This window comes from Chlamydotis macqueenii, chromosome 6 (assembly GCF_036417535.1).
Source record: "Chlamydotis macqueenii isolate bChlMac1 chromosome 6, bChlMac1.mat, whole genome shotgun sequence".
Lineage (NCBI taxonomy): Eukaryota > Metazoa > Chordata > Aves > Otidiformes > Otididae > Chlamydotis > Chlamydotis macqueenii.
This window is the reverse complement of record NC_141561.1, coordinates 44,893,708-44,916,796: the sequence shown is the minus strand read 5'-3', so window position 1 is coordinate 44,916,796 and position 23,089 is coordinate 44,893,708. Positions and strand designations below refer to the sequence as shown.

The 23,089-nt window shown below is 49.0% G+C and overlaps 2 protein-coding genes across 2 annotated transcripts; one reads left to right on the top strand and one right to left on the bottom strand.

The window, feature by feature from the left end:
- Window positions 1–40: 40 nt before the first annotated feature.
- On the bottom strand, window positions 41–12,210 carry LOC147600365 (ubiquitin carboxyl-terminal hydrolase 36-like). The gene is made up of 4 exons (XM_086751256.1): window positions 11,982–12,210; window positions 11,677–11,910; window positions 9,914–10,017; window positions 41–73 (listed from the first exon to the last, which is right to left on the bottom strand). Exons 1-4 carry the CDS (start codon window positions 12,208–12,210, stop codon window positions 41–43), a joined length of 600 nt encoding a protein of 199 aa, XP_086607382.1.
- Window positions 12,211–12,584: 374 nt separating this feature from the next.
- On the top strand, window positions 12,585–22,846 carry LOC147600364 (E3 ubiquitin-protein ligase RBBP6-like). The gene is made up of 12 exons (XM_086751255.1): window positions 12,585–12,750; window positions 13,780–13,879; window positions 14,077–14,115; window positions 14,697–14,733; window positions 16,295–16,339; window positions 17,492–17,580; window positions 17,683–17,779; window positions 18,618–18,757; window positions 19,767–19,933; window positions 20,679–20,782; window positions 21,230–21,364; window positions 22,781–22,846. Exons 1-12 carry the CDS (start codon window positions 12,585–12,587, stop codon window positions 22,844–22,846), a joined length of 1,185 nt encoding a protein of 394 aa, XP_086607381.1.
- Window positions 22,847–23,089: the final 243 nt, after the last annotated feature.

Genomic DNA, 23,089 nt, shown 5'->3' with positions numbered 1-23,089 from the left:
CCCTACAGAAGATACCGTTCACGATCGAGGTCCCCAGGGTTTAGAGGTCGGACTCCCACTGAACGGACTGTACCTGAAGGGGGACGAGAGCGGGGGAACGTTAACAGATACAGAGGTGTTCCACCATATCACAGGAAGGCTTATGAAAGAAGGAGTAGCCATGACGGAACAACGTGATGGAGGAGGGGAAAGACTATGAAAGAGGAGGAGGCTGTTTGATTAGAGTATGTCTAAAATGACATATTTTAATTTTGTTCTATTCCTAGTAAATTTTTGCAGGTTTTGGGTGTTTTTTTGTAAACTGTTTCAGTTCAAACAAATTAGTCATGTAGCAGTAAACATTTCTGTTAATGTTAATGGAACTGATTATGTTACTGTGTTTATGAAATAACCATTTATTAAAATCTTGAAAGTAGCTTTTTCCTTCTGTAAATGAATGCATATGAAAACGAAACCATGAGTGGTTGATCTGAGCGACAGGGGCTTGAAGGTCCAAATAACCGACAGTCACTCCCTTAGACCCTGCTGGTGTCTGGACCAGTGTGTCATAAAAACATTTGAACAATTCTACTTAACAAAAAAAAAACCAACTGCCTTCAGTAATGTGTTCTGCATAAGGCTGATGTTACAATTTGTATGTTGAAAGGACACAGTCCTGTAAAAACCTGCAGGTTGTGCTAACTGTCGGAAAATCACTTAATGTGAATGCAAAATTAATCTCCCAGCTCCCAACCTGTGTGTCCTTTTATTGCTGTAAAATGAAATCATGACACTTGCATCTGTCTTTCTCAATTAAAGGTGCAGTGGATAGCTTCTCCTTCAAATAGTCTGCACCTTAAATACCAGTTTAAAAATGCTGGAGACCATAAATTGTTCTACGCACAGCTTCTCTTTGAAGAAGGCTGGATGGGTCACACACGTCTGTGTGTAAGGGGCAAACAGAGCCCAGGGTTCTGAGTGCCCCAGAGCGCTCTTTTCCAGGGGGTTCACAGGCACAGAAACACCATGTTTCGTACTTCAGCCCTGACCGGGACCAGACCACGCAGTCTCTCTCTCGTTCCCCCACCCTCCGAGAGAATAGGGGGAGAATTGGTAAACAAAAAAAACCAGCAAAAACACGTGGGTTGAGATTGAACAAAAAGTAAATTTAACAGCAATAATAGAAAAAAAAAAACCACAAAACAGTGATGGAATACCAACACAGTACGATGGCTTACAAATCTCCACACCCCATTTCTTCCATGTAGCAGGAGGCTCCCCTCAGCACCCTCCTCACTGATACCCTGAGCACGGTGTCAGAGAATGAATACAAGGAAGTCGTTAGGATGTGTAGAGGTGAAATCAGAAAGGCAAAAGCCCAGCTTGAATTTAACCTGGCCACTGGGGTGAAAAGGAATAAGAAACTCTTTTATAAATACATTAACAGTAAGAGGAGGACAAAGGAGAATATCCACTCTTTGCTGGATGAGGCTGGGAATGTGACCACTGAGGATAAGGAAAAGGCGGAGGTTCTGAATGCCTTCTTTACGTCTGTCTTTAAAGGTCAGACCAGTTATCCTCAGGGTACTCCTCTCTCTGACCTGGTAGTCTCGGCTGGGGAGCACGCTAACCCCCCTGTGATTCTGGAAGAAACGGTCAGAGACTTACTACTCCAACTGGACTGCCACAAGTCCATGGGGCCGGATGAGATCCACCCAAGAGTGCTGAGGGAACTGGCGGAGGTGCGCCCTACAGAGGGAACTGTCTCCAGAGACAGGCTGGAGAGCTGGGCTGAAGCCAATGGGATGAGGTTCAACAAGACCAAATGCCGAGTCCTGCACTTCGGCCACAACAACCCCAGGCAGCGCTATAGGCTTGGGGTGGAGTGGCTGGAGGACTGTGTGGAGGAAACGGACCTGGGGGTACTGATTGATGCTCGGCTGAGCATGAGCCGACAGTGTGCCCGGGTGGCCAAGAAGGCCAACGGCATCCTGGCTTGCATCAAAACCAGTGTTACTAGCAGGAACAGGGAGGTAATTGTCCCCCTGTACTCGGCACTGGTGAGGCCGCACCTTGAGTACTGTGTTCAGTTTTGGGCCCCTCACTGCAAGAAAGACATTGAGGCCCTGGAACGCGTTCAGAGGAGGGCTACGAAGCTGGTGAGGGGTCTGGAGCACAGGCCTTATGAGGAGCGGCTGAGGGAGCTGCGATGGTTCAGTCTGGAGAAGAGGAGGCTCAGGGGAGACCTTATAGCTCTCTATAACTTCCTGAAGGGAGGTTGTAGTGAGCTAGGGGTCGGCCTTTTCTCTCGTGTAGACAGTGACAGAACTAGAGGCAATGGTTTCAAGCTGCGCCAGGGGAGATTCAGGCTGGACATTAGGAAATATTACTTCTCGGAAAGGGTAGTCAGGCACTGGAATGCACTGCCCAGGGAGGTGGTGGAGTCACCGACCATGGGGGTGTTCAAGAAACGTTTGGATGTTGTGTTGAGGGATATGATTTAGCTGAGAAGTACTGGTGATGGTTGGACTGGATGATCTTTTAGGTCTTTTCCAATCTTGATAATAATTCTGTGATTCTGTGATTCTGAGATGGGATGGGCTCAGCTGGGTAAATTAACCCCAGCTGTTGGCTCATTAGTTAACTATCCCAGCTGGGTGCCCCAGCCATAGGGGCCACCAGCTCCAGTTCTCTGCACAGCTCAGGTGAATATTAACTCTGCTCTAGCCAGAACCAGGACACCCATATGCGCTGCCGCACTGTGGCAGGAGATTGCTGCCCGGCTGGAGAATCTGGTTGTAAAAGTCCGTCACGTAGATGCTCACGTACCCAAGAGTCGAGCCACGGCAGAACACCAAAATGACCAAAGGATGGATCAGGCTGCTACGACTAAAGTTTCCCAAGTGGGCCTAGACTGGCAACACAGGGGTGAGCTATTTTTAGCTCGGTGGGCCCATGACACCTCGGGCCATCAAGGAAGAGACGCAACATACAAATGGGCTCGTGATCGAGGGGTGGACTCGACCATGGACACTATTGCACAGGTTATCCATGAATGTGAAACATGCACTGCTATTAAGCAGGCCAAGCGGTTAAAGCCTCTTTGGTAGGGAGGACGATGGCTGAAGTATAAATATGGAGAGGCCTGGCAGATTGATTACATCACACTCCCACAAACTCGTCAAGGTGAGCGCCACGTCCTTACAATGGTGGAAGCCAGCACTGGGTGGCTAGAGACCTATCCCGTACCCCACGCCACTGCCCAAAACACCATCTTGGGCCTTGAGAAGCAAGTTCTCTGGCGACATGGCACTCAGAAAGAATTGAGCCAGACAACGGGCCTCATTTCCGAAACAACCTCATAGACCCCTGGGCCAAAGAGCACGGCATCGGGTGGGTATACCACATCCCCTATCACGCACCAGCCTCTGGAAAGATTGAATGGCACAATGGACTGCTGAAAGCTACACTGAAAGCAATGGGTGGTGGGACCTTCAAAAATTGGGATAAACATTTAGCAAAAGCCACCTGGTTAGTCAACACTCGGGGATCCACCAATCGAGCTGGCCCTGCCCAGCCAGAGGGCAGAGGGTGATAAAGTCCCTGTGGTGCATCTAAGGAATATGTTAGGAAAGACGGTCTGGGTTATTCCTCCCCTGGGCAAAGGCAAACCCACCCGTGGGATTGCTTTTGCTGAAGGGCCTGGATGTACTTGGTGGGTAATGCGGGAGGATGGGGAAGTCCCACGTGTAGCTGAAGGAGATCTGATGTTAGGTGAGAACAGCCAATAATTTGACCTGTATATAATCATTTCTATAGTCCTTACATGTCACGTCAAAGGTATTGCAGCAAGGAACACCCTGATCAGTGAAGAATGAGCTTCAATAAAACCGAGAGAGATGCAACGGTGATGGAACAGGAACTGGCCCCCAACAACTTCCTCAAGATCAACATCTTCCACTCGCAGACCATGGGCATGATACACCAGCCACGCCAGATGTACCAACTGTGAGTTCCAGGTGCAGCAGGCAACAACCCCACACTACATACCATCTCTCTTGTCCTGAAAGACTGTCAGGACAGATGGAGCCCAAAGTCATGGACTAAATGAGCTCAACAGACTGAAGGAGTTACATCTCTGTGTATATACACACACACGTATATATGTATATGCATGACGTAGATTGTATGGAATAAGGGGTGGACACTGTCCTGGTTTTGGCAGGGATGGAGTTAATTTTTCCTCTCAGTAGCCGGTGTGTTTTGGATGCCCTGTGTGAAGAATGTTGATAAACACCCTGATGATATGAGTTGTTGTGAATGAGACCAAGGACACCGTCCTGCTTTCCAAGTCTCGCTAATTTGCAGATGCGGGAAGCTGGGAGAAAGACAGACAGAATAACTGACCCAAACTGGCCAAAGAGTGTTCCATGCCTGAACGCCATGCTCAGTAGAGAAGTGGGGGCTGGCCAGGGCGGGTATCTGCCTTCCTGGCATCCATCTTCCTTCCTCGTTTGCTGGCATCGTTCCCTCTCCCTTGCTGGCTCCCTTTTGCTCCTTTGCTTGCTGCTCAGTTTTGTTTCCATGATCGCTGCTCGGGACGGGCTGTGTCGGTCATTGGGACATCGGGTGGTGAGAAAACACATATTGTTCACTTTGTATATTTTAATATCCGTATATTCTGTTATTATTGTAGTTTTCCCTTGTTATTTTAGTAAATTGTCTTCATCTCAACCCATGGGTTCTCCTTCCTTCCCCACTGGGGAGGGGGAGTGTGAGCGAGAAACTGTGTGGTAATTCGGGCTAAACCATCACAAAGGAAAAAAAAGGTTGCAAAAATGAGCAAAATGATTAACGCTTTGATGGCGCTTTATTTTGGGGCACTTTTGATGTTGGGCACTGCTATGCTTATGTTGGTTTACCTGTGTTCACCTTGTGATTGTCCTCGTGAACAATCACCCTCCTCTTCTGATCCCCCAGAGCCACAGGCCTCAAACTTGGCCTGGGACACATTTTTAGTTTGGTAAGATAAAACGTTGTTAATTAGATTTAGAGATGTTAACATAATTTACTCAGATAAGATGTTGTTAAGTAGATATAAGGGAAAATGTTAATTAGATTTAGATATGTCCTCCTTTTGAAGGCCCGAATCATCATTTTTCATTGCCAGCCTTCATGTTTAGGGCACAAAGCCTCATTTCTTAGTCCAAAGCTGCATCTTCAAGCCACACAATCCTATTCAAAGGGCCCCAAATCCTCAATTTAGAGACTAAATCATCACTGTTCTGGTTTTGTTTAGCGAGGGGGGCCTAAGGTGGCAGCTTCTGTCAGAAACTGCTAGAAGTTGCTCCTCTTTGTTCAGTGGACTCGGCCGGGACGAGGGCGGACCCGCTGCTGGCCAAGGCCGAGCCAATTGGTGTCAGCACGTTCCATGATAACGCCTCTGCCGTAACACATTTAAGAAGGGGAAAACAGACAAAAAGGAAGTAGAGAAGATGTGAAGGAGCTGAGCAGGACAGAGAGGGGGAGGCGCGAGCCTCGTGGGCCTTGCAGGTTTCACCCTCTGGCCTCCCGCCGGGCAGTGACTGGGCCCGACTGGGCCCAGCCCGGCTGAGAGAAGTGGGGAGGAGAGGAGATGTGAATGAGATGTAAAAACGTCCTGAGAGGTGTCTGCCAGCCTGTTGTGAAGAATTTTCCTTGTGAGAGGAACGGAGACTGCGTAGTTTGGTCCCGATCGGGGCTGAACTACGACAATCATTTTCCGGGTCCAAGGGCTCATTTCAGTGTCCAAAGACCCAGTTTTAAGGTGCAGTCACATGTTTTTAAAGTTCAAACTTCAAGTCTCATTTTTAGGGCCCAAACTCTCATTTTGGTTGTCCAAACAGTCATTTTCAAGATCTAAATTCTCATTTTTAGGATACAAACCCTCATTTAGAAGTTCAAGCCCTACTCCAAAGGTTCAAAGACTCATTTTAAGGGCCCAAAGTGTCATTTTTAACGCCTCAACTCTGATTTTGAGGGTTGAAAGGCTCACTGTTAGGGTCCAAGGCCTCCTTTACAGGTCCAAACACTCTCTTTAGCTCCCAAAGCTCCCATAGTTTAATTTGTAGGATCCATTCTGGAATTTTTAGGGCTTAAAGCCTCTTTTTTTTTTTTTTTTTTTTTTTTTTTAAATATGATAGAATAGAGTATTTAAGTTGGAAGGACCTACAACGATCATCTGGTCAAACTGCCTGACCAGTTCAGGCCTGACCACGTTAAAGCTCGTTAATACCGACACTGCCCAAGGGCTCTTAAACACTGACAGGCTTGCGGCATCGACTTCTCATGGCCAAAGTCTCATTTTTAAGGTCCAAAGCCTCATTTTTATTTTCCAGACCTCAATTTTGAGGGCCTGAACTCTCTCCTACAGATTTCAAAGCCTCGTTTTTATGGTCCAAACCTTCACTTTAGGTCCAATGTCTAAAATGTGGCCTGACACCTGATTTTCAGGGTCAAAGCCTCGGGGTTAGTTTGCAAAGTCTCCTTTTTAGAGCCCAAACATTGCTTTAAGACACTGAAGCTCATTGCAGTGTCCAAAGCCTCATTTCCGTTTCCAAACCATCCGTTACAGGGCTCCAAGCTTCATTTCTGGAGTCCAAATTCTCTTTCACAGGGCCCTAACCCCACTTCTACAGCTCAAAGCCTTCATTTTAGGAATCACAACATTATTCAGGCCTAGAGCTTCATTTTAAGCGTCTAAACTCTCATTTTTAGGGCAAAGCCCACTTTTTATAGGTCCAAAGATGCACCGAGAGAGTCTGCACTCTCACTTTTGGCCTGCAGGAAAGGCGGCAAGAGTGGAAAAAGCTGGGCACCCTGCAGGGGCGGGGCAGGCTGGCTCCACCAATCACGCCGTGTGGGAGAGCAGCACGTGATGATTGATAAGCTGTCTGACCCGTCATTAGATGGGAGGAGCAAGGGGGAAATCCCAGGCAGCCAATCAGAGGAAGCATTGCCCCAGGTGGAGGGCGGGCACTGCAGCCCAGCAGCCTCACCACCCGGGGACAATCACAGCCAGCATTGCCTCAGGGCAGGACCAAATGGGGGCAGAGTGACAGCCAAGAGGACCAATCAGAGCCAGCATTGCCTCAGGGCAGGCCCAAACGGGGGCAGAGTGACAGCCCAGCGACCAATCCCAGGCGGCATCCCCTCGGGCGCAGGCCGAGCACCGCCCCCGCGCGGCCGGGCCTGGTCAGCAGCTGCGCAGGACGCCAAGGACGCCGTGAGGGTGTGCGGGCGTAGAACTGGCAGTGCCAGCGCCCGGCGAGAGCTGAATCTGCCGCTGCCGTGAGAGAGCGTGAAAGCTGTGTCTGCACAGACAGGAGCAGCAGCAGCAGGGCTGAGGAGAATCCCCGTCCCTGGCGGGGCAGGGGCAGCGCGGGGACAGAGGCTGAGGAAAAGGCTGCGGCGCTGAACGCCTCCTGCGCCTCATCTGTGCCGGCGAGCTGTGCTCAGGGTGCCCAGCCCCCGAGCCAGAGACCGGCACGGGGAGCACGATGCAGCCCCCACCCCCCGGGGGAAATGGTCAGCGCCCTGCGACCGCACTGCGACACACACAGATCTGCGGGGCCGGGCGGGACCCGCCCGTTGGGGCTGAGGGTGCTGGCCGAAGCGCTCGGCAGGCCACTTTCCACCACTGCCCAGCAGCCCTGGCCGAGCGAGGAGGCCCCGGCTGACGGGAGGGCAGCACGCGTGACGCCCGTCCACAGGAAGAGCCACAGGAGGATGCAGGGAAGCACAGGCCTGTCAGCCTGGCCTCAGTGCTGGGGAAGGCTGTGGAGCAGATCAGCGTGAGTGCCGTGGCCTGGCCCGGACAGGACAGCCAGGTGAGCGTTGTGAGCTTTTCTTGGCCTCAGAAAGTGTCATGGCTGAGGGAAGGCTGTGGGAACGTAGTCACGGACCCCCGCTGCATGCTAAGTGAAATCATTTATTGTTACAGCTTATGTGCTTATCTACCCTCCCATCGCCCATCCACCCCCAGATGTCCTTTCTCTTGTTTTCCTTCTCTTGGAAAGTCCCTTGTTTCTCATTCTCGTGGCTTCTTGTTTCTCATTCCCGTGGCTTCTGCTACTCGTCGTCCCCAACAATTCCCCCTTCTTGTTTAAAGTAATTTTCTACTACAGCATTCTTCTGCTGTTACAGACATAACAACTGCAGCAACCTCCTTACCTACAAAGCCAGTGACTAGTTTTTTGCAAGCCTCTGTTGAAACAAGCCATAAGTTCTGCTGACAATATCTTGTATCCTAAAGCTTCCCTTCTCCTGCCATGGCTTCTTCCTGCGAGCAGGATTGTATCCCTCCCCCAAGGATGGTGCGCTTTCACTGGCACCGTACTGGCTGGAGAAATACCCACATCTCCCCTGCTTTGTTTCTGAGAAGAGGCTTGTTCCAAGGCTTTGTCTATTAAAGTCTGCACACATTTCCACACGCACGGAATGCAGATCAAAATGCACATCTAAAAGGAATGAATGAGCATCCTACAGCTACTTGTAGTAAGCTTTTGTCAACCCACCAAAAAGATTTCTGGATACATCAAAGCCATCCCTTTGTTGCCGTTTCTGTACTCCTTTTTGCAAGTTTTGAATGCTTTTGTGAATGGATTCCGAATGATCAGACAGATTCACGCAGCAAAGCCCATCAAAATCCTGGCAACCGTGATTTTGTGCTCATAATAAAAAATCTATTGCTGCTCTGTTCTGTTACCACCCCGACTACACCGGAGACACCGCCGAGCAGGAGGGTGCTTATCAGCAGGGTCAGGGCAGAGAAAGGAGGCAGGCGCAGCACCTTCAGGGCTCCCCTGTTGTTCGCAGAGTGCGCTCTGGGCCCTGTCTCTCTCCTGCGCCCCGAGCCGCCTCTGTTTATCCCCTCGGCAGATTCAGAGGAAGAGTACTGACCAGACGCTGCTGCACGCGTGGCCAGCGCACGCAACCAGGCCTGTCAGATGTGCTCTGCAGGCTGACAGCGGTTCTGTTTTGTACAGTAGCGTCGCGTGCAGCACCTGCATCAGTCAGCAGCGCTGACAGCGCCGATGCAGTTGCATTTGTTTGCTTAGCAAGCCAACAGCCCAATTTATTTAGCGTAGCGAAGCCTGGGCACTTGCCACACCAAGTGCAAAGACTGGAGCAGCAATAATTTCACTTGGGTTCCCAAACTCTGTATTGTCTTGGCAGTCAGATTCAAAGCTACGTGTACTTCGTTTAGGTCTTTTACGCTGTAAAATCACTGCGTTATTGGGTGTAAACATCCCCAAGGTTCCCATGGTGCAGGGCCCCCCATATGGGAGGGCATCCCTGCCCACGCACGGTCCCCACATATGAAAAACCCCCATCAGGGCGGGCACTGGAGTAGTGCTGGGTTTTGATAGTTCCCTACACATTTCTGCTTTCCGTGACTGATGTCCACGGAGCTGCCACACAGCTCGTTAACAATCCGACGAACGCGAGGCAGCCTGGAGCGCCGGTCGTACCCATCGCGCAGGGATCCACGTGTTCACTGCTCCTGTAGAGACACAAGCGTATCCTTTTCCCCACGTTACAAGAGGGAACGGTCCTTCCCAGTTCCCTGCTTCCAGATTCTGAACCATCCCCGGAGCTTGCCCTCGGATGGCCTCAGGTACAGGAGACGATCCAAAATGTTTCTGTATTGGGGAAGAATTGTCACTCCAACCATTTAGACAACTGAGCACATACATTGCTTTCGCTGACTTTTCGTTTGCAGATCTCCCTTCCGTTCCCCCTTCTTGTTCTAACAGCATATTTTTAAGTGTGCCATGGGCGCGTTGAGTGACGGCCTGTCCAGTGGGGTTGTGCGGGATACCAGTAACATGCTGGGTGCCCCACAGAGCAAGGACGTTTTGGACTGCGCGAGAAGCATACGCTGGCCCGTTACCTGTTTTGACACGCGTGGGAACCCCCATGAAAGCAAACGCTGACGTCCAGTGTTGGCAAACATCTTGAGCACGTTCTCCTGCATGAGCAGAGGCAAACAATAAGCTGGGATGGGTGTCGATAGTTACATGCACATATTTGTGTGGGCCCAATGACGGGACGAGAGTTATATCAGATTGCCACAATTCTTGAGAGCACAAACCACGCGGATTAACCCCATATCAAGGGGGCGTAACTGTGTTCTGGCAGCTGCTTCAGGAACGCACAGTTGCCCGAGCTTGTTCCCGTGTCAGCTGTAGTTGTCGTTGAAGGGCTGCAGAGTTTTGGTGATAAAATTCATGGGACAGCTCAGCCTGCGTGAGTGTGTTTGGAACGAGGGCCGCGTTAGTGAGAGCATCTGCTCTCGCGTTACCTTCTGTGACAGGTCCCGGTGCTGCAAAACTTCTGAAACAAATGGTGCAAAACCTTCGAAGTGTTGCAAACCCCTTATGAATACCAGCTCGCTGCTAGGAAACCCCGTACCCTTCCATCTCGATCTGGGTATCGAGGACTTCAATCAGCAGAATTATAATTAATAACAATATCAATGGTTAATAATAGGAGAATACTTAATCAATGTGATTCTGGAATATAAATGTAGAGTGATTTTACTAACCATAGAAATATAGGGTTAAGTTTTATATATGAAGTATCCTTACCTTAAGGAACATAAAACTTCCTTATCTGAGAAGGATGGCACCTCCTTATCTTAGATAATTGGCCCATTGTGTTGGGGAAAGTTTGGGGGTGGTAGAACGAGGCCCAGGTAGGTTGTTTGGGCTCTAAGCCATCACTTTTAAGCCAGAAGATTCAAGGAAAAGATGACCTTGTTCTCAGGACCACATACGGAGATTTCAAGGATGGGTTCGACCGACGAATTTGAGGAGGGGGTGTCCTGACGACCCCCGAGACCACCAGAAGACCCCTGACTCAAATTACTGAGCATGCGCGAATGGGAGGAGATGTATTATAATGATTTCTCGGAAAGTTGATGTTTATGCGTGACATTTCTCGTAAATCTATTGAATATGTATATCAAATGTGTATTTAACTGTGCTGTTGGATGAGACAGGCGTGCACGCTGGGTGGAGCGATACCCGTGTGCCCAGCGCTGCAAGAAAGAAGTGCCTGCTTCTTAACTTCTCATTGCTGTTAAGGAGTTCTATTCCGGATTTCGGTAGCAGCCCGAGTCACAGTACCAGCCAGCGCAACGCCCCAGACGAGACACTGTCCACGTGGACGGAAAACAGGTCACAGGGATGCGCTGGAGGAGCCCAGCGCTCGGCCCTGAGGGGCAGATCCCAGCAGAGCCCTACGCACAGGGCTGCGAGCCCCGCGTGCTCCCCTTGGGCACAGCTGGGAGCGGTGCCCGCCGGACTCCCTTTCAAAGCCCCCCAGCAACAGCAGCTGCTGCCTGCACGCAGCCTTGGGCCCTGCCCTCACGCGCTCCCCGCAGGCAGGGGCTGTGTGGGACCCCCAGCTCAGCCCCCAGGAAGCCAGCAGACCCCCTTGGACCCATCTCAGTCCTGGCTACGCCCAGCAGAGACAAAGTCTCCGCGGACACAAGGATGACCTCTGGACGGAGAAACAGGCAGGAGGGAGCAGAGCAGGCGCATCCCGACACCCGCACGGCCCTGGCCAGAGCCACGCACAGAGGTGCTGAGCGCAGCGCCGGGAGCAGGACAGGCGGGCGCTGCTCCTCCCCTGCCGCCCGCCGAGCCGGGCCTCCCCACTCACAGGTCTGGCTGTGCTCCCTGGAGAGCAGGTAGTTGGCGAGCGGCGGCGTGTGGGTCAGGCACTGCAGGCCGGCGTTGAGGAAGCAGGTGTTCCCCACGTTGTGCAGCCCGGCGCCGACTGGGTACATCTGCTCCCACTCCATGGAGAGGCGCTCCGCAGGGAAGAGCACCTTCTGGGGTGCGGGGATGCCATCTCCCACGCTCCCCGACTCACGGCCGCTGCCTGCGGGGAGAGGGGCGGTGAGCCGCAGGGCTGCGAGCGCGGGGAGGCTCCCCCTCGCCCTCTCTGCCTACCCTGCTTGCCGGGCAGCCCCTCCTCGGGGCCGCGCTGGCCGTCAGCGGCCTCAGCCTGGGGGCCGAGCAGCGGGTACTTGCCCCGCAGCCGCTCCCATGGGCAGGAGGAGCTGCGGCTGGCAGGCTCCCACTCCATCTCCTGCAGCTTCTCCAACGAGGCAGCCAGCAGCCCACCCAGCTCCCCCTCCTCGCCCGCCTCCCTGCGGCCCAGCTTCAGCGCCTCCTCCATCTTCCTCCCGGTCAGGATGATCCAGTCCAGTGGCCCTGGCTGCACAGCCAGCAGACAGGTGACCGGGCGTGGCCGGACTGTTCTGTTTGGTTCCGCTCGTGGCGCCAGGCAGCGTCTTGTCGGGGCAACGGAACGTGGCCTAGAACCACCGCTGGCCCAGCCCCTCTGCTTGGTGCCCCTAAAGCCCTGGCGGAACGCTGAGGCCGGGGCACCGCAGTCGCCGTAGCCACCAAACACACCGGCCTGGCAGCGCTGTGTGCCAGACAGGGAGCGGAGGCCGAGCCGGGGCTGCGTGCCCCAACTCAGAGCAGAGCCCACGGCCCTGTGTGCTGCGGTAGGCGCCGCTGCCGAGGACACACCGCCTTGCCCTCACCATGTCCTGCCTGCACTATAAGTTCTCCTCCAGCCTCAAGTACCACACGCTCATCTTCAACGGCCTGCACATCTCCCTGCGCGACCTCAAGCGCCAGATCATGGCCCGGGAGAAGCTGAAGGCGCCCAACAGCGACCTGCAGATCACCAACGCCCAGACCAAAGAAGGTGCGTGGGGGCGGCGGGCGCAGGGTGGGAAGCGACAATGGGATTCGCCCTCCATCCCTAGCTGGGACTTGTGCTGGGAGCCCCACAGAGCTGTTCCTTCCTCGCGGCTCTTCTGACAACCACCGCCAGAGCTGTGTTTCAGCCACACAGCCAGGCTACAAGTGCCCGCGCTTCATGTGCAACGTGGAGAGCTCACTAAGGTTTTGCTTTCCGGGAATTCTTCAGGGAAAATGATACGGAAATGTGGGAGGATATCTGATAAGAACAGGCTTGCCAGATTTCTTTGAAATCTGCTGGAGGAAGCTGAACGGGATGGCAATGGAACAGGTGGCTGACTTGAAGAAAAACAGCGGGTTTGGTCACTTAACTTTGCCTTCAACTTCTTGTACGCCGCGGCACTGGAAAACTGGTTCTGTGGCTGTTGCAGAAACTGCTCCCCAGCAACATTTTGGGTCAAGAGTGCAGCTGTGAGTTGGAATCTCAGCAGGGCCCTTAAAGCCATCGTGCACTTGAGTGTTGGCTGCCTCTGAAGGACAGTTTGGCATTTCTTGTTAATAGAACTGCTGCTGTACACCAGGGACACTGCCACGCAGATGCTATGGAGCATCAGTTCATCATTCATTTCTAACCGTGGGTGGTTTTTTCCCTGATAGTGCACGGTAACGGTGTCGGGCCGGTACTGAAGTTTTGTGGCAGAACATTTATGGTGAATATAAGCAAGAAGGATTCTTAGAGAAGTCATAAATTCATTTAAATCTGCTCAATGGTGCTTGATTCTTGGAGCTGATAATGGGTTTGTATTACTTAGTATGATGTTTCCGTTTGGTGATCTGCCATCTTGAGGAGCTTGAATGTGATTGGAGACTTTGGGATGGGATTTTCAGAAATAATGAGACTTGTAAATTGTTTTCACTCCTTGAACATTATCTTTTTTCCTTTAGTTCTCTGGCACCCTTACAACAGTCTTTTCTTTAGAATGTGTTCTAGAGTTTTTTATCTCTTCCTGATTTATTCCTGTATTGCTTTCAGAATACACAGATGATGATACCTTGATTCCGAAGAACTGCTCGGTAATTGTGAGACGAATCCCTGCTGGAGGAGTTAAAGCTCCCAGCAAAACCTCTGTCCCGTGAGTGTCCCTAAAGCATTGTATTCTTTGGTAGCGGGTGCAGTCTGTTCACTTTTTCCTGGATATTGGTGTACAGAGGCATTCAGATTTCTCTTTCCTGTTAAAGCTGCTGTTAATTTTTGTTGTGATGGGGTAGGTTCGATGTCCCAAAGCAGACGGACATTTTTAAGCCTGCTGGGACAGTACGTTTGTCACAGGACTCCTAAATCACACCAGATCCTAGGAACTGCTGTCAGGTGACATTTCTACTCCTGTTTTCAGCCCATACAGCAGATGTAACCCATTTGGTATTTTTGGCGCTGCCATGGCTAAATATGGTCAGGTGACTGATCTTTTTGCGCTAAGTACACTTGCCCTTCGCAGTGTCTAGGCCATCACTGTTCTTTCTTAGAAACTCAGTTCTGTATCTGGTGCCTGTTTGTAACACCAGGGATCTACAGCTTGGCTACAGTTACCTTCCTGGTTTGATGGCTGGTTATTTAAGAACAGGACACTGTAGCACAGATTTCCTGGTTTTGATACTTAGAGAGCAGAGGCAAAATACCTGAGGACTTCCTCTTGCCCTGTTGTGTTCTGTCCCTGGAAGTCTTGGAATAATTTGTGACAGAGTAGAATTGGGATGTTTGTGGTTGTTTTTAGTGGCACTGGATGTTCCAGGAGAGAACAGTTTATGTATATGAATAAATTCCCACATTCGCTGGGCTATCAGTACATAAGGTGCTGATGTTGAGGCTTTATAATCTGTTTTCACTGCTTTCTGTGGGGTACAAGTGCTTTATTTCAAGTTCTGATCTCCTTTCTTTCTTTCTTTTTCTAGAAGTCCAGCTGAGCCAGTGAGCGGAACACCAAAAGCAGTATGTAAAAACACACTCTCACACTTGTTCCTACACACCGCGCTTGATTCCATACCCACATACACACATACTTGTGCACTTTATATAAAACACACACACACCTGTGTCATTTTTGCCATTTTCACTTTGTGTCCTTCGCTTTTGTTTTAAATACTTTTTTTTTTGCCTAATGCAGTTTACAGACGTTATCAAAAACCACTGAGAAACCACTCTTGTTAAAGTTGGTGCTGTTCCTTACATGGGACTTGAGGTTCCAACAAATACCAAACCCAACACATCCCATCCATGTTGAGAACAGTTCTGTGAGGCTAACTGATTCCTTTTCACATCCTTCAATACTTGGGTCTTTATTCCTAGAACTGGATAATTGAAGTGATGTTGGTTGGGCCCCTCTGAGGGCTTAAACTTCTTTAATAGATTGCGGTGGATTTAACTCGTTGCGACACAAAGTGGTCTTCTACAGCTCTGCATTTGATCTTTCCACTTTATCTGATGAAGCAGTTCAGTTTAGCAGTTTGTCTGCAAATGAAAATATCTAAAACCCAGTGTGGAGATCTTGCTGCAGGGTTAGAGCCGGGTGCACCTGTGGGTAAAATCCCCGTCGCTTTCCTGAACTTCTGCCTGCAGCACATTTTTGGATCTGGGTGACTTCAGGGTTGATGCTGCTTTAATTTCCCAAAGGTGAAGCCTTTCTTTAGTGTACTGCCACTTGGAATTTACCTGTGGAGAAGGGACAGCATTTTTCTTCAGAGTTGACAGCACTGCCATTCGGCTGCTGAAATATAAAGAAGTAACAGAAGGAGATACTTGACTGGTGATGGTCGAGATCTTGATTTGTCACTCGGGTCGAATACTATGCGTAACTACGCATTTCAAAATAGTCCTGATAGCAGAAAAGTTACTAGGTGGTGTTTTGTATTTTTCACCTTTCTTTTAAGGATAACTGCTTTCTCTTCTCTGGAATGGTGAGAGGCGTTCCTCTAACCCTGGATCATTGGATCTGATCCTGGATAAGCTGTCATCTAATCCAGAAGTTCATGAACAAAGTATAAGCTTTTGTGCATACTTGCTGCTTTTGATATTTGTTTAGGAGAAAAGAGTGCCACCACTTTCGTAAGAAAATCAGACTGTTGCCTGCAGGCCATACAACAACTGCTTCCTGAAAAAGGACAAGAACTAATTAACAGTTTCTGAACGGTTCCGTTTCAGTAACTGGTCGATGATAAACTGTTTAATGCTGGACTCCAATAGACAGCTTTCCTAATTTCTTGTTTGCTTTCCGAGGATTGGGCCAGGGTCCCTCTCCGAGATATTCTGGAGCAATAGGTTGATCCCAAGCGGGTTTGGTTATTTTCATTTCTTCTCAGGAACCACAGAGGCACTCTTCAGCGGTCATAGGCTGGGACTGTGTTTTGAACAAACTCAAATGACAGCAGGTTGGAAATGCCTCTTTCAGTGACACTCAGAGGACAGAGTGCAGACGTTCAGACTACAGCAGAGGTTCACTGTTGCTGTGTTTTGCTTGTAGAACTTGACTATGTGTTTAATGTGTTGTGAACAGGTGCACGGCTCTTCCGCATCGATTTCTGTGTCCCAGCTTACACAGGTATAGATATGTTCTGTCAAATACTTAAAAGAAAAAAAGTGTTTGCTCGGTGTTTTTAAATGTTATACGGTGATGTACAGCTGTGTGTATATTTGATGCTGCCGTGTAAAGAGTAGTTCTCAGTTTGGGAAGACAGAAGGGGAGCACACCTGAGCAGCCTCTACATAAGGCTGCATAACATCAAGTATTTCAGGAAAATTCAGGAACACGACACAGAGCAGCTCAAAAGTGTTGCTTTAACCTCTTCAGTGCAGACTGGCAGTGCGTGCGGGCAAGGTGCTAACAGATTTCTGGTTTATTATTGCTAATCAACAGTCACTCCCTTACACCCTGCTGGTATCCGGACCAGTGTGTCATGAAAACATTTGAGCAAATACTGCTTAAAAAAAAAACCCAGCTGCCTTCAATAATGTGAACACGTAGTTCTGTGTAAGGTTGATGTTACAATTTGAATGTTGAAAGGACACAGTCAGCTGGAACAAAAACCTGCAGGTTGTGCTAACTGTCGTTAAATCACTTAATGTGAAGACGTTAGTAGCGGGGGAACGCACAGTTTGGCCTGCCTACAGCACACGGTGGCCAGGTTTCTACTGAAAAGAGTATTTTGTCCTGATGAGGGATTATAAAAAACCTGATTCCTTTTAATGCTTCTGTGTCTGAGGCTGAATTTCAGCAAGCAAAAAACAATTTTCCTAATCTTGTGTGTCCTTTTATTGCTGTAAAATGAAATAAAGATACAGGCATACATCTTTCTCAATTCAAGGTACAGTTGATACCTTCTCCTTTGAATATCTGCAGATAAATTCCAGTTTAAAAATACTGGAGAGTAGAAATTGTTCTACGCACAGCTTCTCTTTGAAGAAGGCTGGATGGGTCACACACGTCTGTATGTAAGGGGCAAACAGAGCCCAGGGTTCTGAGTGCCCCAGAGCGCTCTTTTCCAGGGGGTTCACAGGCACAGAAACACCATGTAACGGCGTAAGGACCCCCAGAACACCGTCGGGACACCTGTGTTTTGTATGAGCAGCTGTTTCTGCGCAAGCGCAGCCAGTGCCGTGCTGCTCTTTACAGCAGTGGGTGAGTGCTGGTGTCGTTGGCTGTGTGGGCTGAAGGGTGTTTCTAATGTGTGTCAAATAATTCCCCGTTACACAGACTGCCAACCTGGCTGAAGCCAGTGCCACCGAAGAAGAGAAGATAAAAGCTATGATGACGCAGTCTTGCCGTGAATATGATCCAGTCAAGTAGGTGTTGATAATGTCAAATGTGTTCTTTGGAGCCTGTGGACAAATTGTAGAGAGACACATGCATACCTTTTTCTTTTTTTTTTCCCAAAAAACTTCTAGTTACGTGAAGAATCCCTTGGCTGCCCCTCCACCATCATATACTTGCTTCCGTTGTGGGAAACCTGGCCACTACATAAGGAACTGCCCAGCACATGGGGTAAGACTGTGGGGGATTTGTGGTGTTACCAAGCTTTTAATTTTTGTGCCGTGGCACTTAGGTAACAAATCCGTGAATGCTCACGTTAAGAGTTGTTTCTCCTGGGGTGAAATACAGAGCTTATACGGCAATGCTGCAAAGGCCTTCAAACTGGAAGGGAAACCTGGATTTATCAGTGTAACTGTTTTGGATTTTCTACGTCATGGACATTAAATTTGTCCACAGATGTTTCTCTGTGAACTTTCAGGCTTATTTTTCTATATTTCAGTATTAATGGAAATTTTTCTGGTTTTAGGTTTTTTTTTCAAAGACCGTTCACAGTTTTTAGTATTTTGTGTAAACACAAGATGTTTCTGTTGACCCCATCTGTGGAATATTTGCTGATGTGAATTCCACAGCCTCTGGTTGAGCATTCCTGCCAATTAGCGTTGGGCACTGAATGGATATGCATGAGGTGTGAATCCAGCCTTCCTACAGAGACAGTGAATGTCAGTTTCCCCAGTGACTGGTTCAGAGCACTGAACTGAGCTCTCCCTCTGAACTGCGCTTTGCAGGAGGAGCGGGTTTGTGTCTCTTCTCTGAGTGGAAGGAGCCAAGGGATATCTCACCCTTAGGAACCTGAAGTTAAGCCAAAGAACATCGACTGAGTTCAAAGCACTGCTCAAGGCTTTGGGTCATCCTGGCTATAGTCATTTAGGAAATAAGTATTTCAGCCGAGCAGCCCCTACGATAGGTGAAAGGAGAGGAGTAAAGGCTTTGCCGCCTAAAATCATCATTGAAATGTCATTTTGCGTGTGGGTGTTAAGATGAGAGATGTCTGCGTTTCTTTTCTTAACAGGACAAAAAGCTGGGGTCTGTTCCCAGACTGAGAAAGAGCACAGGAATTCCAAGGAGTTTCATGATGGAGGTGAAAGATCCCAGCACAAAGGGCGCGATGATAACCACTGATGGAAAATACGTCATACCATTTATTAATGCGTAAGTATGGAATTAACTGGACTGACCAAGAAGCGAACGAGGGAAAGCATGCGTAGATGTCCGAGTGGCAGTGCAAGCCAGCTGGCCAGGCTGTGTCATTTCGAGGGAGGAAACACTGTCGTTGTATCCTCACCTTCAAATCTGGGATCCTTTCCCATATGGAATTAGGGTGGTACCAACTGCTCGTGCCCCTGGAAGTTGGTTAAATTGCGGGTACGCTAAGGATCTGTCTGTCTGCAGAACATTTCAGTAGAGTTTCCAGGCAAGTCGTTCTCATTGAGAGCTCGTTTTGCTTCTGGTTGATCTTTCAAAGGCTTCTTGCAAAATTTAACCAATTGCTGTTGGACAGAGATTTCCTCCCGCTCTGACTTTGATCAGATCTCATGTGTGAAGCAGACTGAGGTTTTCCTGTGACTCTAAACTAAAAAAATCCTGCTGTGTGCTGAGAAGAGTGGCTGTTTGACAATGTACGTGGCAGCACTTCCGTTCTTCCGTCACGGATCTCCTTTAGTGGAAGCTGTGACATAGACTTCTGTCATTTATAAAATGTAGTTGCACAGAGATAACTTTATCCTGAGCCTGCAGTTCACATTTCCCCTCTGGCAAAGGAGAGGGGGGTTCGTTTCACCTGATTCCTAGCTGTCCAAAAGTTATTTTCCTAGTCTGAGCTAATCTCTTAGTTGATCCAATGAATGGGAGAATTCTGCAGAAGGAAAATTGTTCCTCCCTCCCTCTTGTAGTGCTGTCGCTGTAGAAAAGTATTTTGAACAACTAAGCCTGTGTTTTGGAAGGGGAATGTGCAGGGAGAAGAATTCCATCTGTTATTCAGGACATGGTTTAGTAGGCGTGGTGGTGTTAGGTTGACAGTTGGCCTTTATGATCTTGGAGATCTTTCCAGCCTTAAAGATTCTATGACTCTATGATCTTGCTGTGGTAAAATCCAAAGCTTGGAAATGTTTTCCTTTACCCATCTTTAACTTTTGTCTTTTTCCTTCCCCAACCCCCCCAGGGAAGCTTATGCTAGAGGAAAGAAGGAGAAGCCTCCTTTTCTGTCAGAGCAGCCACCCTCCTCCTCCTCAGATCCCGTTCCAGAGGAGCTGTTGTGTCCCATGTGCAAAGAGATCATGACTGACGCAGCTGTGATTCCCTGCTGTGGAAACAGTTACTGTGATGAATGTGAGTGTTACCCCCATGTTTGTTGATTCAAAAGATCACATCTGACCTTCTGAAAGCAGATACAGGAGATAACGGCTGTACTTGGAGACCAGTTCTGTTTCACACTGAAGTACACTGTGACTAGGAAAGGTCTCTTCTTGTATAAAGGAAAAAAGGCAGAAAGCTTTTTTCCCTTTTTACCTGTTGTTAAATCCTCTTTACATGTGGAAAGATGAGTGGGAGGAGAGTGCGGAACTGTGCAGGTGATTACAGCGTGAGATCTTGAAAGCATTGAGCTTGTCCACAGCCCGTTCTCTCATACAGAATTCTGTAGCCAGCTCTGGTGATTTCCTGTGGTCTGCAACCAACAGATAGTCAGGCATTTAATGCACATTCTTCTCCACGGGAGAGCTGGATAAAACCCTCAGAACTGGAACCTACTAATGTTTTTTGAGATGTGTTTTATTCGTTAATGTTGAGCTTGGGGACCGCTCGCTGTACTAGACAGCTGAAAAAAGTCGAGTCAAAACACCAGGACAGAGCCTTCTCCACAGCTTCCAATGTTACAACAGTGAAATATCAAAACCGTACAGGTATTTGCTTCGTACTAGACATTTTGTACGCTGTTGGACAATTAGAGCTCCATGCTCTCCATTCAAGACCACATTCACCCATTAATCAGAGATGTCTTTTTATCATTGGTTAGAACTCACAAAATATCCATGGTTGGGCTAAAATCTGTGTTGATGATTCTAATTCTTCACAGGCATTAGAACAGCGCTGCTGGAATCTGAGGAACACACCTGCCCAACGTGTCACCAGACAGACGTTTCTCCAGATGCATTAGTTGCCAACAGGTTCCTACGCCAGGTAACGTGATGACGTTTCCGTAAACTGTTTGTCAGAAAAGTCTACTTGCAAACAGCTGGCAGGGAAGGAAGCATTCACTGACACGGCCTTAAGCAGGGCTGGATTGAATACGGCTCAGTTTCCTGCTCAAGTACATGATCTGCTGTTACAGAAGCTCACAACGCTGTGGAGGCCATGGGGCAAATTCAGGTCCCGCTGTTGTTTAACAGGATTGCCTCCCTTTCAAGTTTGGTGTTAACAGTGAAGGCCCTCAAAGACAGAGACTCTGCGTTGCCAGTCATTGATACCGGTGTTTAGTGCCATCTGTTCACACCTCTGTGTGTTGATTTATTGTAGGGCTGATAGCACGGACAGGAATACACAAGGGGTTGTACCCTGTGGAGGCTTTTCTTCGTACATCTCCTGAAGTTTCCTGTCACCTCTTTGTAAATGTTTCTCTGCCTCTAGGCTGTGAACAGCTTCAGCAACGGAACTGGCTACACAAAAAGGCGCTGTGCGCAGATTTGGGAGCCACAGCAGCAGCCGCCGCCACTGCCACCACCTCCACCACCACTCCTGGCTGTTACCCCTCCTGCTGCTCTGGTGAGTGCTGCTGAACTCGCTACATCTTCCTCGCTGTCCGTCGGCAGTGTGTTGGAAGAGAAGCTCAGTTTTATGTCAACACAAGCAGCGAGTCTTGTATTTCAGTAGAGCTTATTTTGCAACTCTTGCTTGTATTCACAAGGGCTGTCAGGCTCCTGCACTGAGACAGCCAGCACTGCCGAGTCTGCTGGGCCCCCCAGGACAGCCCATACCCACAGCTGGTAAGTGACAGGAACTTCAGAATTTCTTAAATAAAAAAATCTTCAGATAAACTGAATGGGATTTTTTTTCCCTTTTCCCTCTCCCCACTCCAAAAGGTCACCCCATGAGAGCCACTGCAGTTCACTGCTCAGGTGCCAGACCGGGCTGGGAACGGTAAGTGTTCTACAGAAATGCAGTAGGTGACTACTTGTCACCTGTTAAATGAGGCCGTAACACATCACTTATACAGCAGCTGATTTATAATGGAATACGTATGCGCAGAGAGCTGTGGAAAATACAGGCGGTAATTAATTTTTAAATGGCTTAATTGGACTTGGCTTTAACAAAGGGGTTCTGTGCTTGCAGTAAGATTATTTAAAAAAAAAAAACCTGCTACATGATTGAAAGGAGGACTTTAAACAATGAATAATTTTGAGCAAACCATAATTACATATAAAAACTAAATCTAATTAAAGGATCAGGTGGAAAGCCAGGCTTTTGATTGCTGGCTGAACAGGGCTGTAGAAATTGATTTCCCAATAGAAATCGGCCTCCGACATGATTCCTTTAACAACTTAGCCAATACTGCTGGAGCAAATGATTGGAAAATTCCACACTGTTATTTTAGGACAACTTCAGGGATGGTGACTCAACCACTTCCCCGGGCAGCCGGTTCCAGTGCCTGACCACCCTTTGGTGAAGAGATTTTTCCTGATATCCAATCTAAACCTCCCCTGGTGCAGCTTAAGGCCGTTTCCTCTCGGTTCCTCCGTGAAGGAGAAGCAGATTGTCTAGAAGGATCAGGAGGAGTTCCACTCCACCTCTCTGTCGTCAGATGCAGTGGATGGTTCAGGAGATCAGCAGTGATGGCAGTTTCATGTGTGGGTTGCCAGCTCAGATACGGCAGCGGTTACAGGTGACGGACAGTTATAACTGGGCAGCAGTTGTTAAGGAACAAGCGTCGCTTTTGCTAAAGCTTCTCTGTAACGACAGCCTTCTCCTCCCGGCAGCCGTGAGGAGGCTAGAAACTGAATAGCTGTGGCTGCTGGATTTCCTGCGTCTCCCTGTTCTGCTTGTAAGCATTGCCTCAAAGCACCGGGGAGGAGATACATGAGAGAAATTGTCTTCATTTCCTCCTTTCTGTATCTCCTGTGGATACATGGAGAGATTTTAACCGGGACTCTCTCTTAGTCATGCTGTCAGGGTCTTTCCTAGAGTAATGGCATGGAGTCGTATGACGAGAGGCGGAGTGTAGAAGCGTTACGATATGATTTTGCTTGAAATGCGATCGCTGTCCTTGGTCAGAGCGAGAGGTATGTGCCAGATTTTGCTGGGACACCTGGCTAGAAGTGTTGATCAAATAGCCCTGTATGTAGGATTGCAGGACAAGTATTTTTCACCCCGTTCCAAGCACCACCTAAGTATGAAGCGAAGTAGACTAAGCTGGCCTTTTAGAGTTGAGCTTTACTGTCTCCAGGCTAAATCACGTTTTCTTGGTGTTTGTTACTGCCCTGTAGCCGTTAG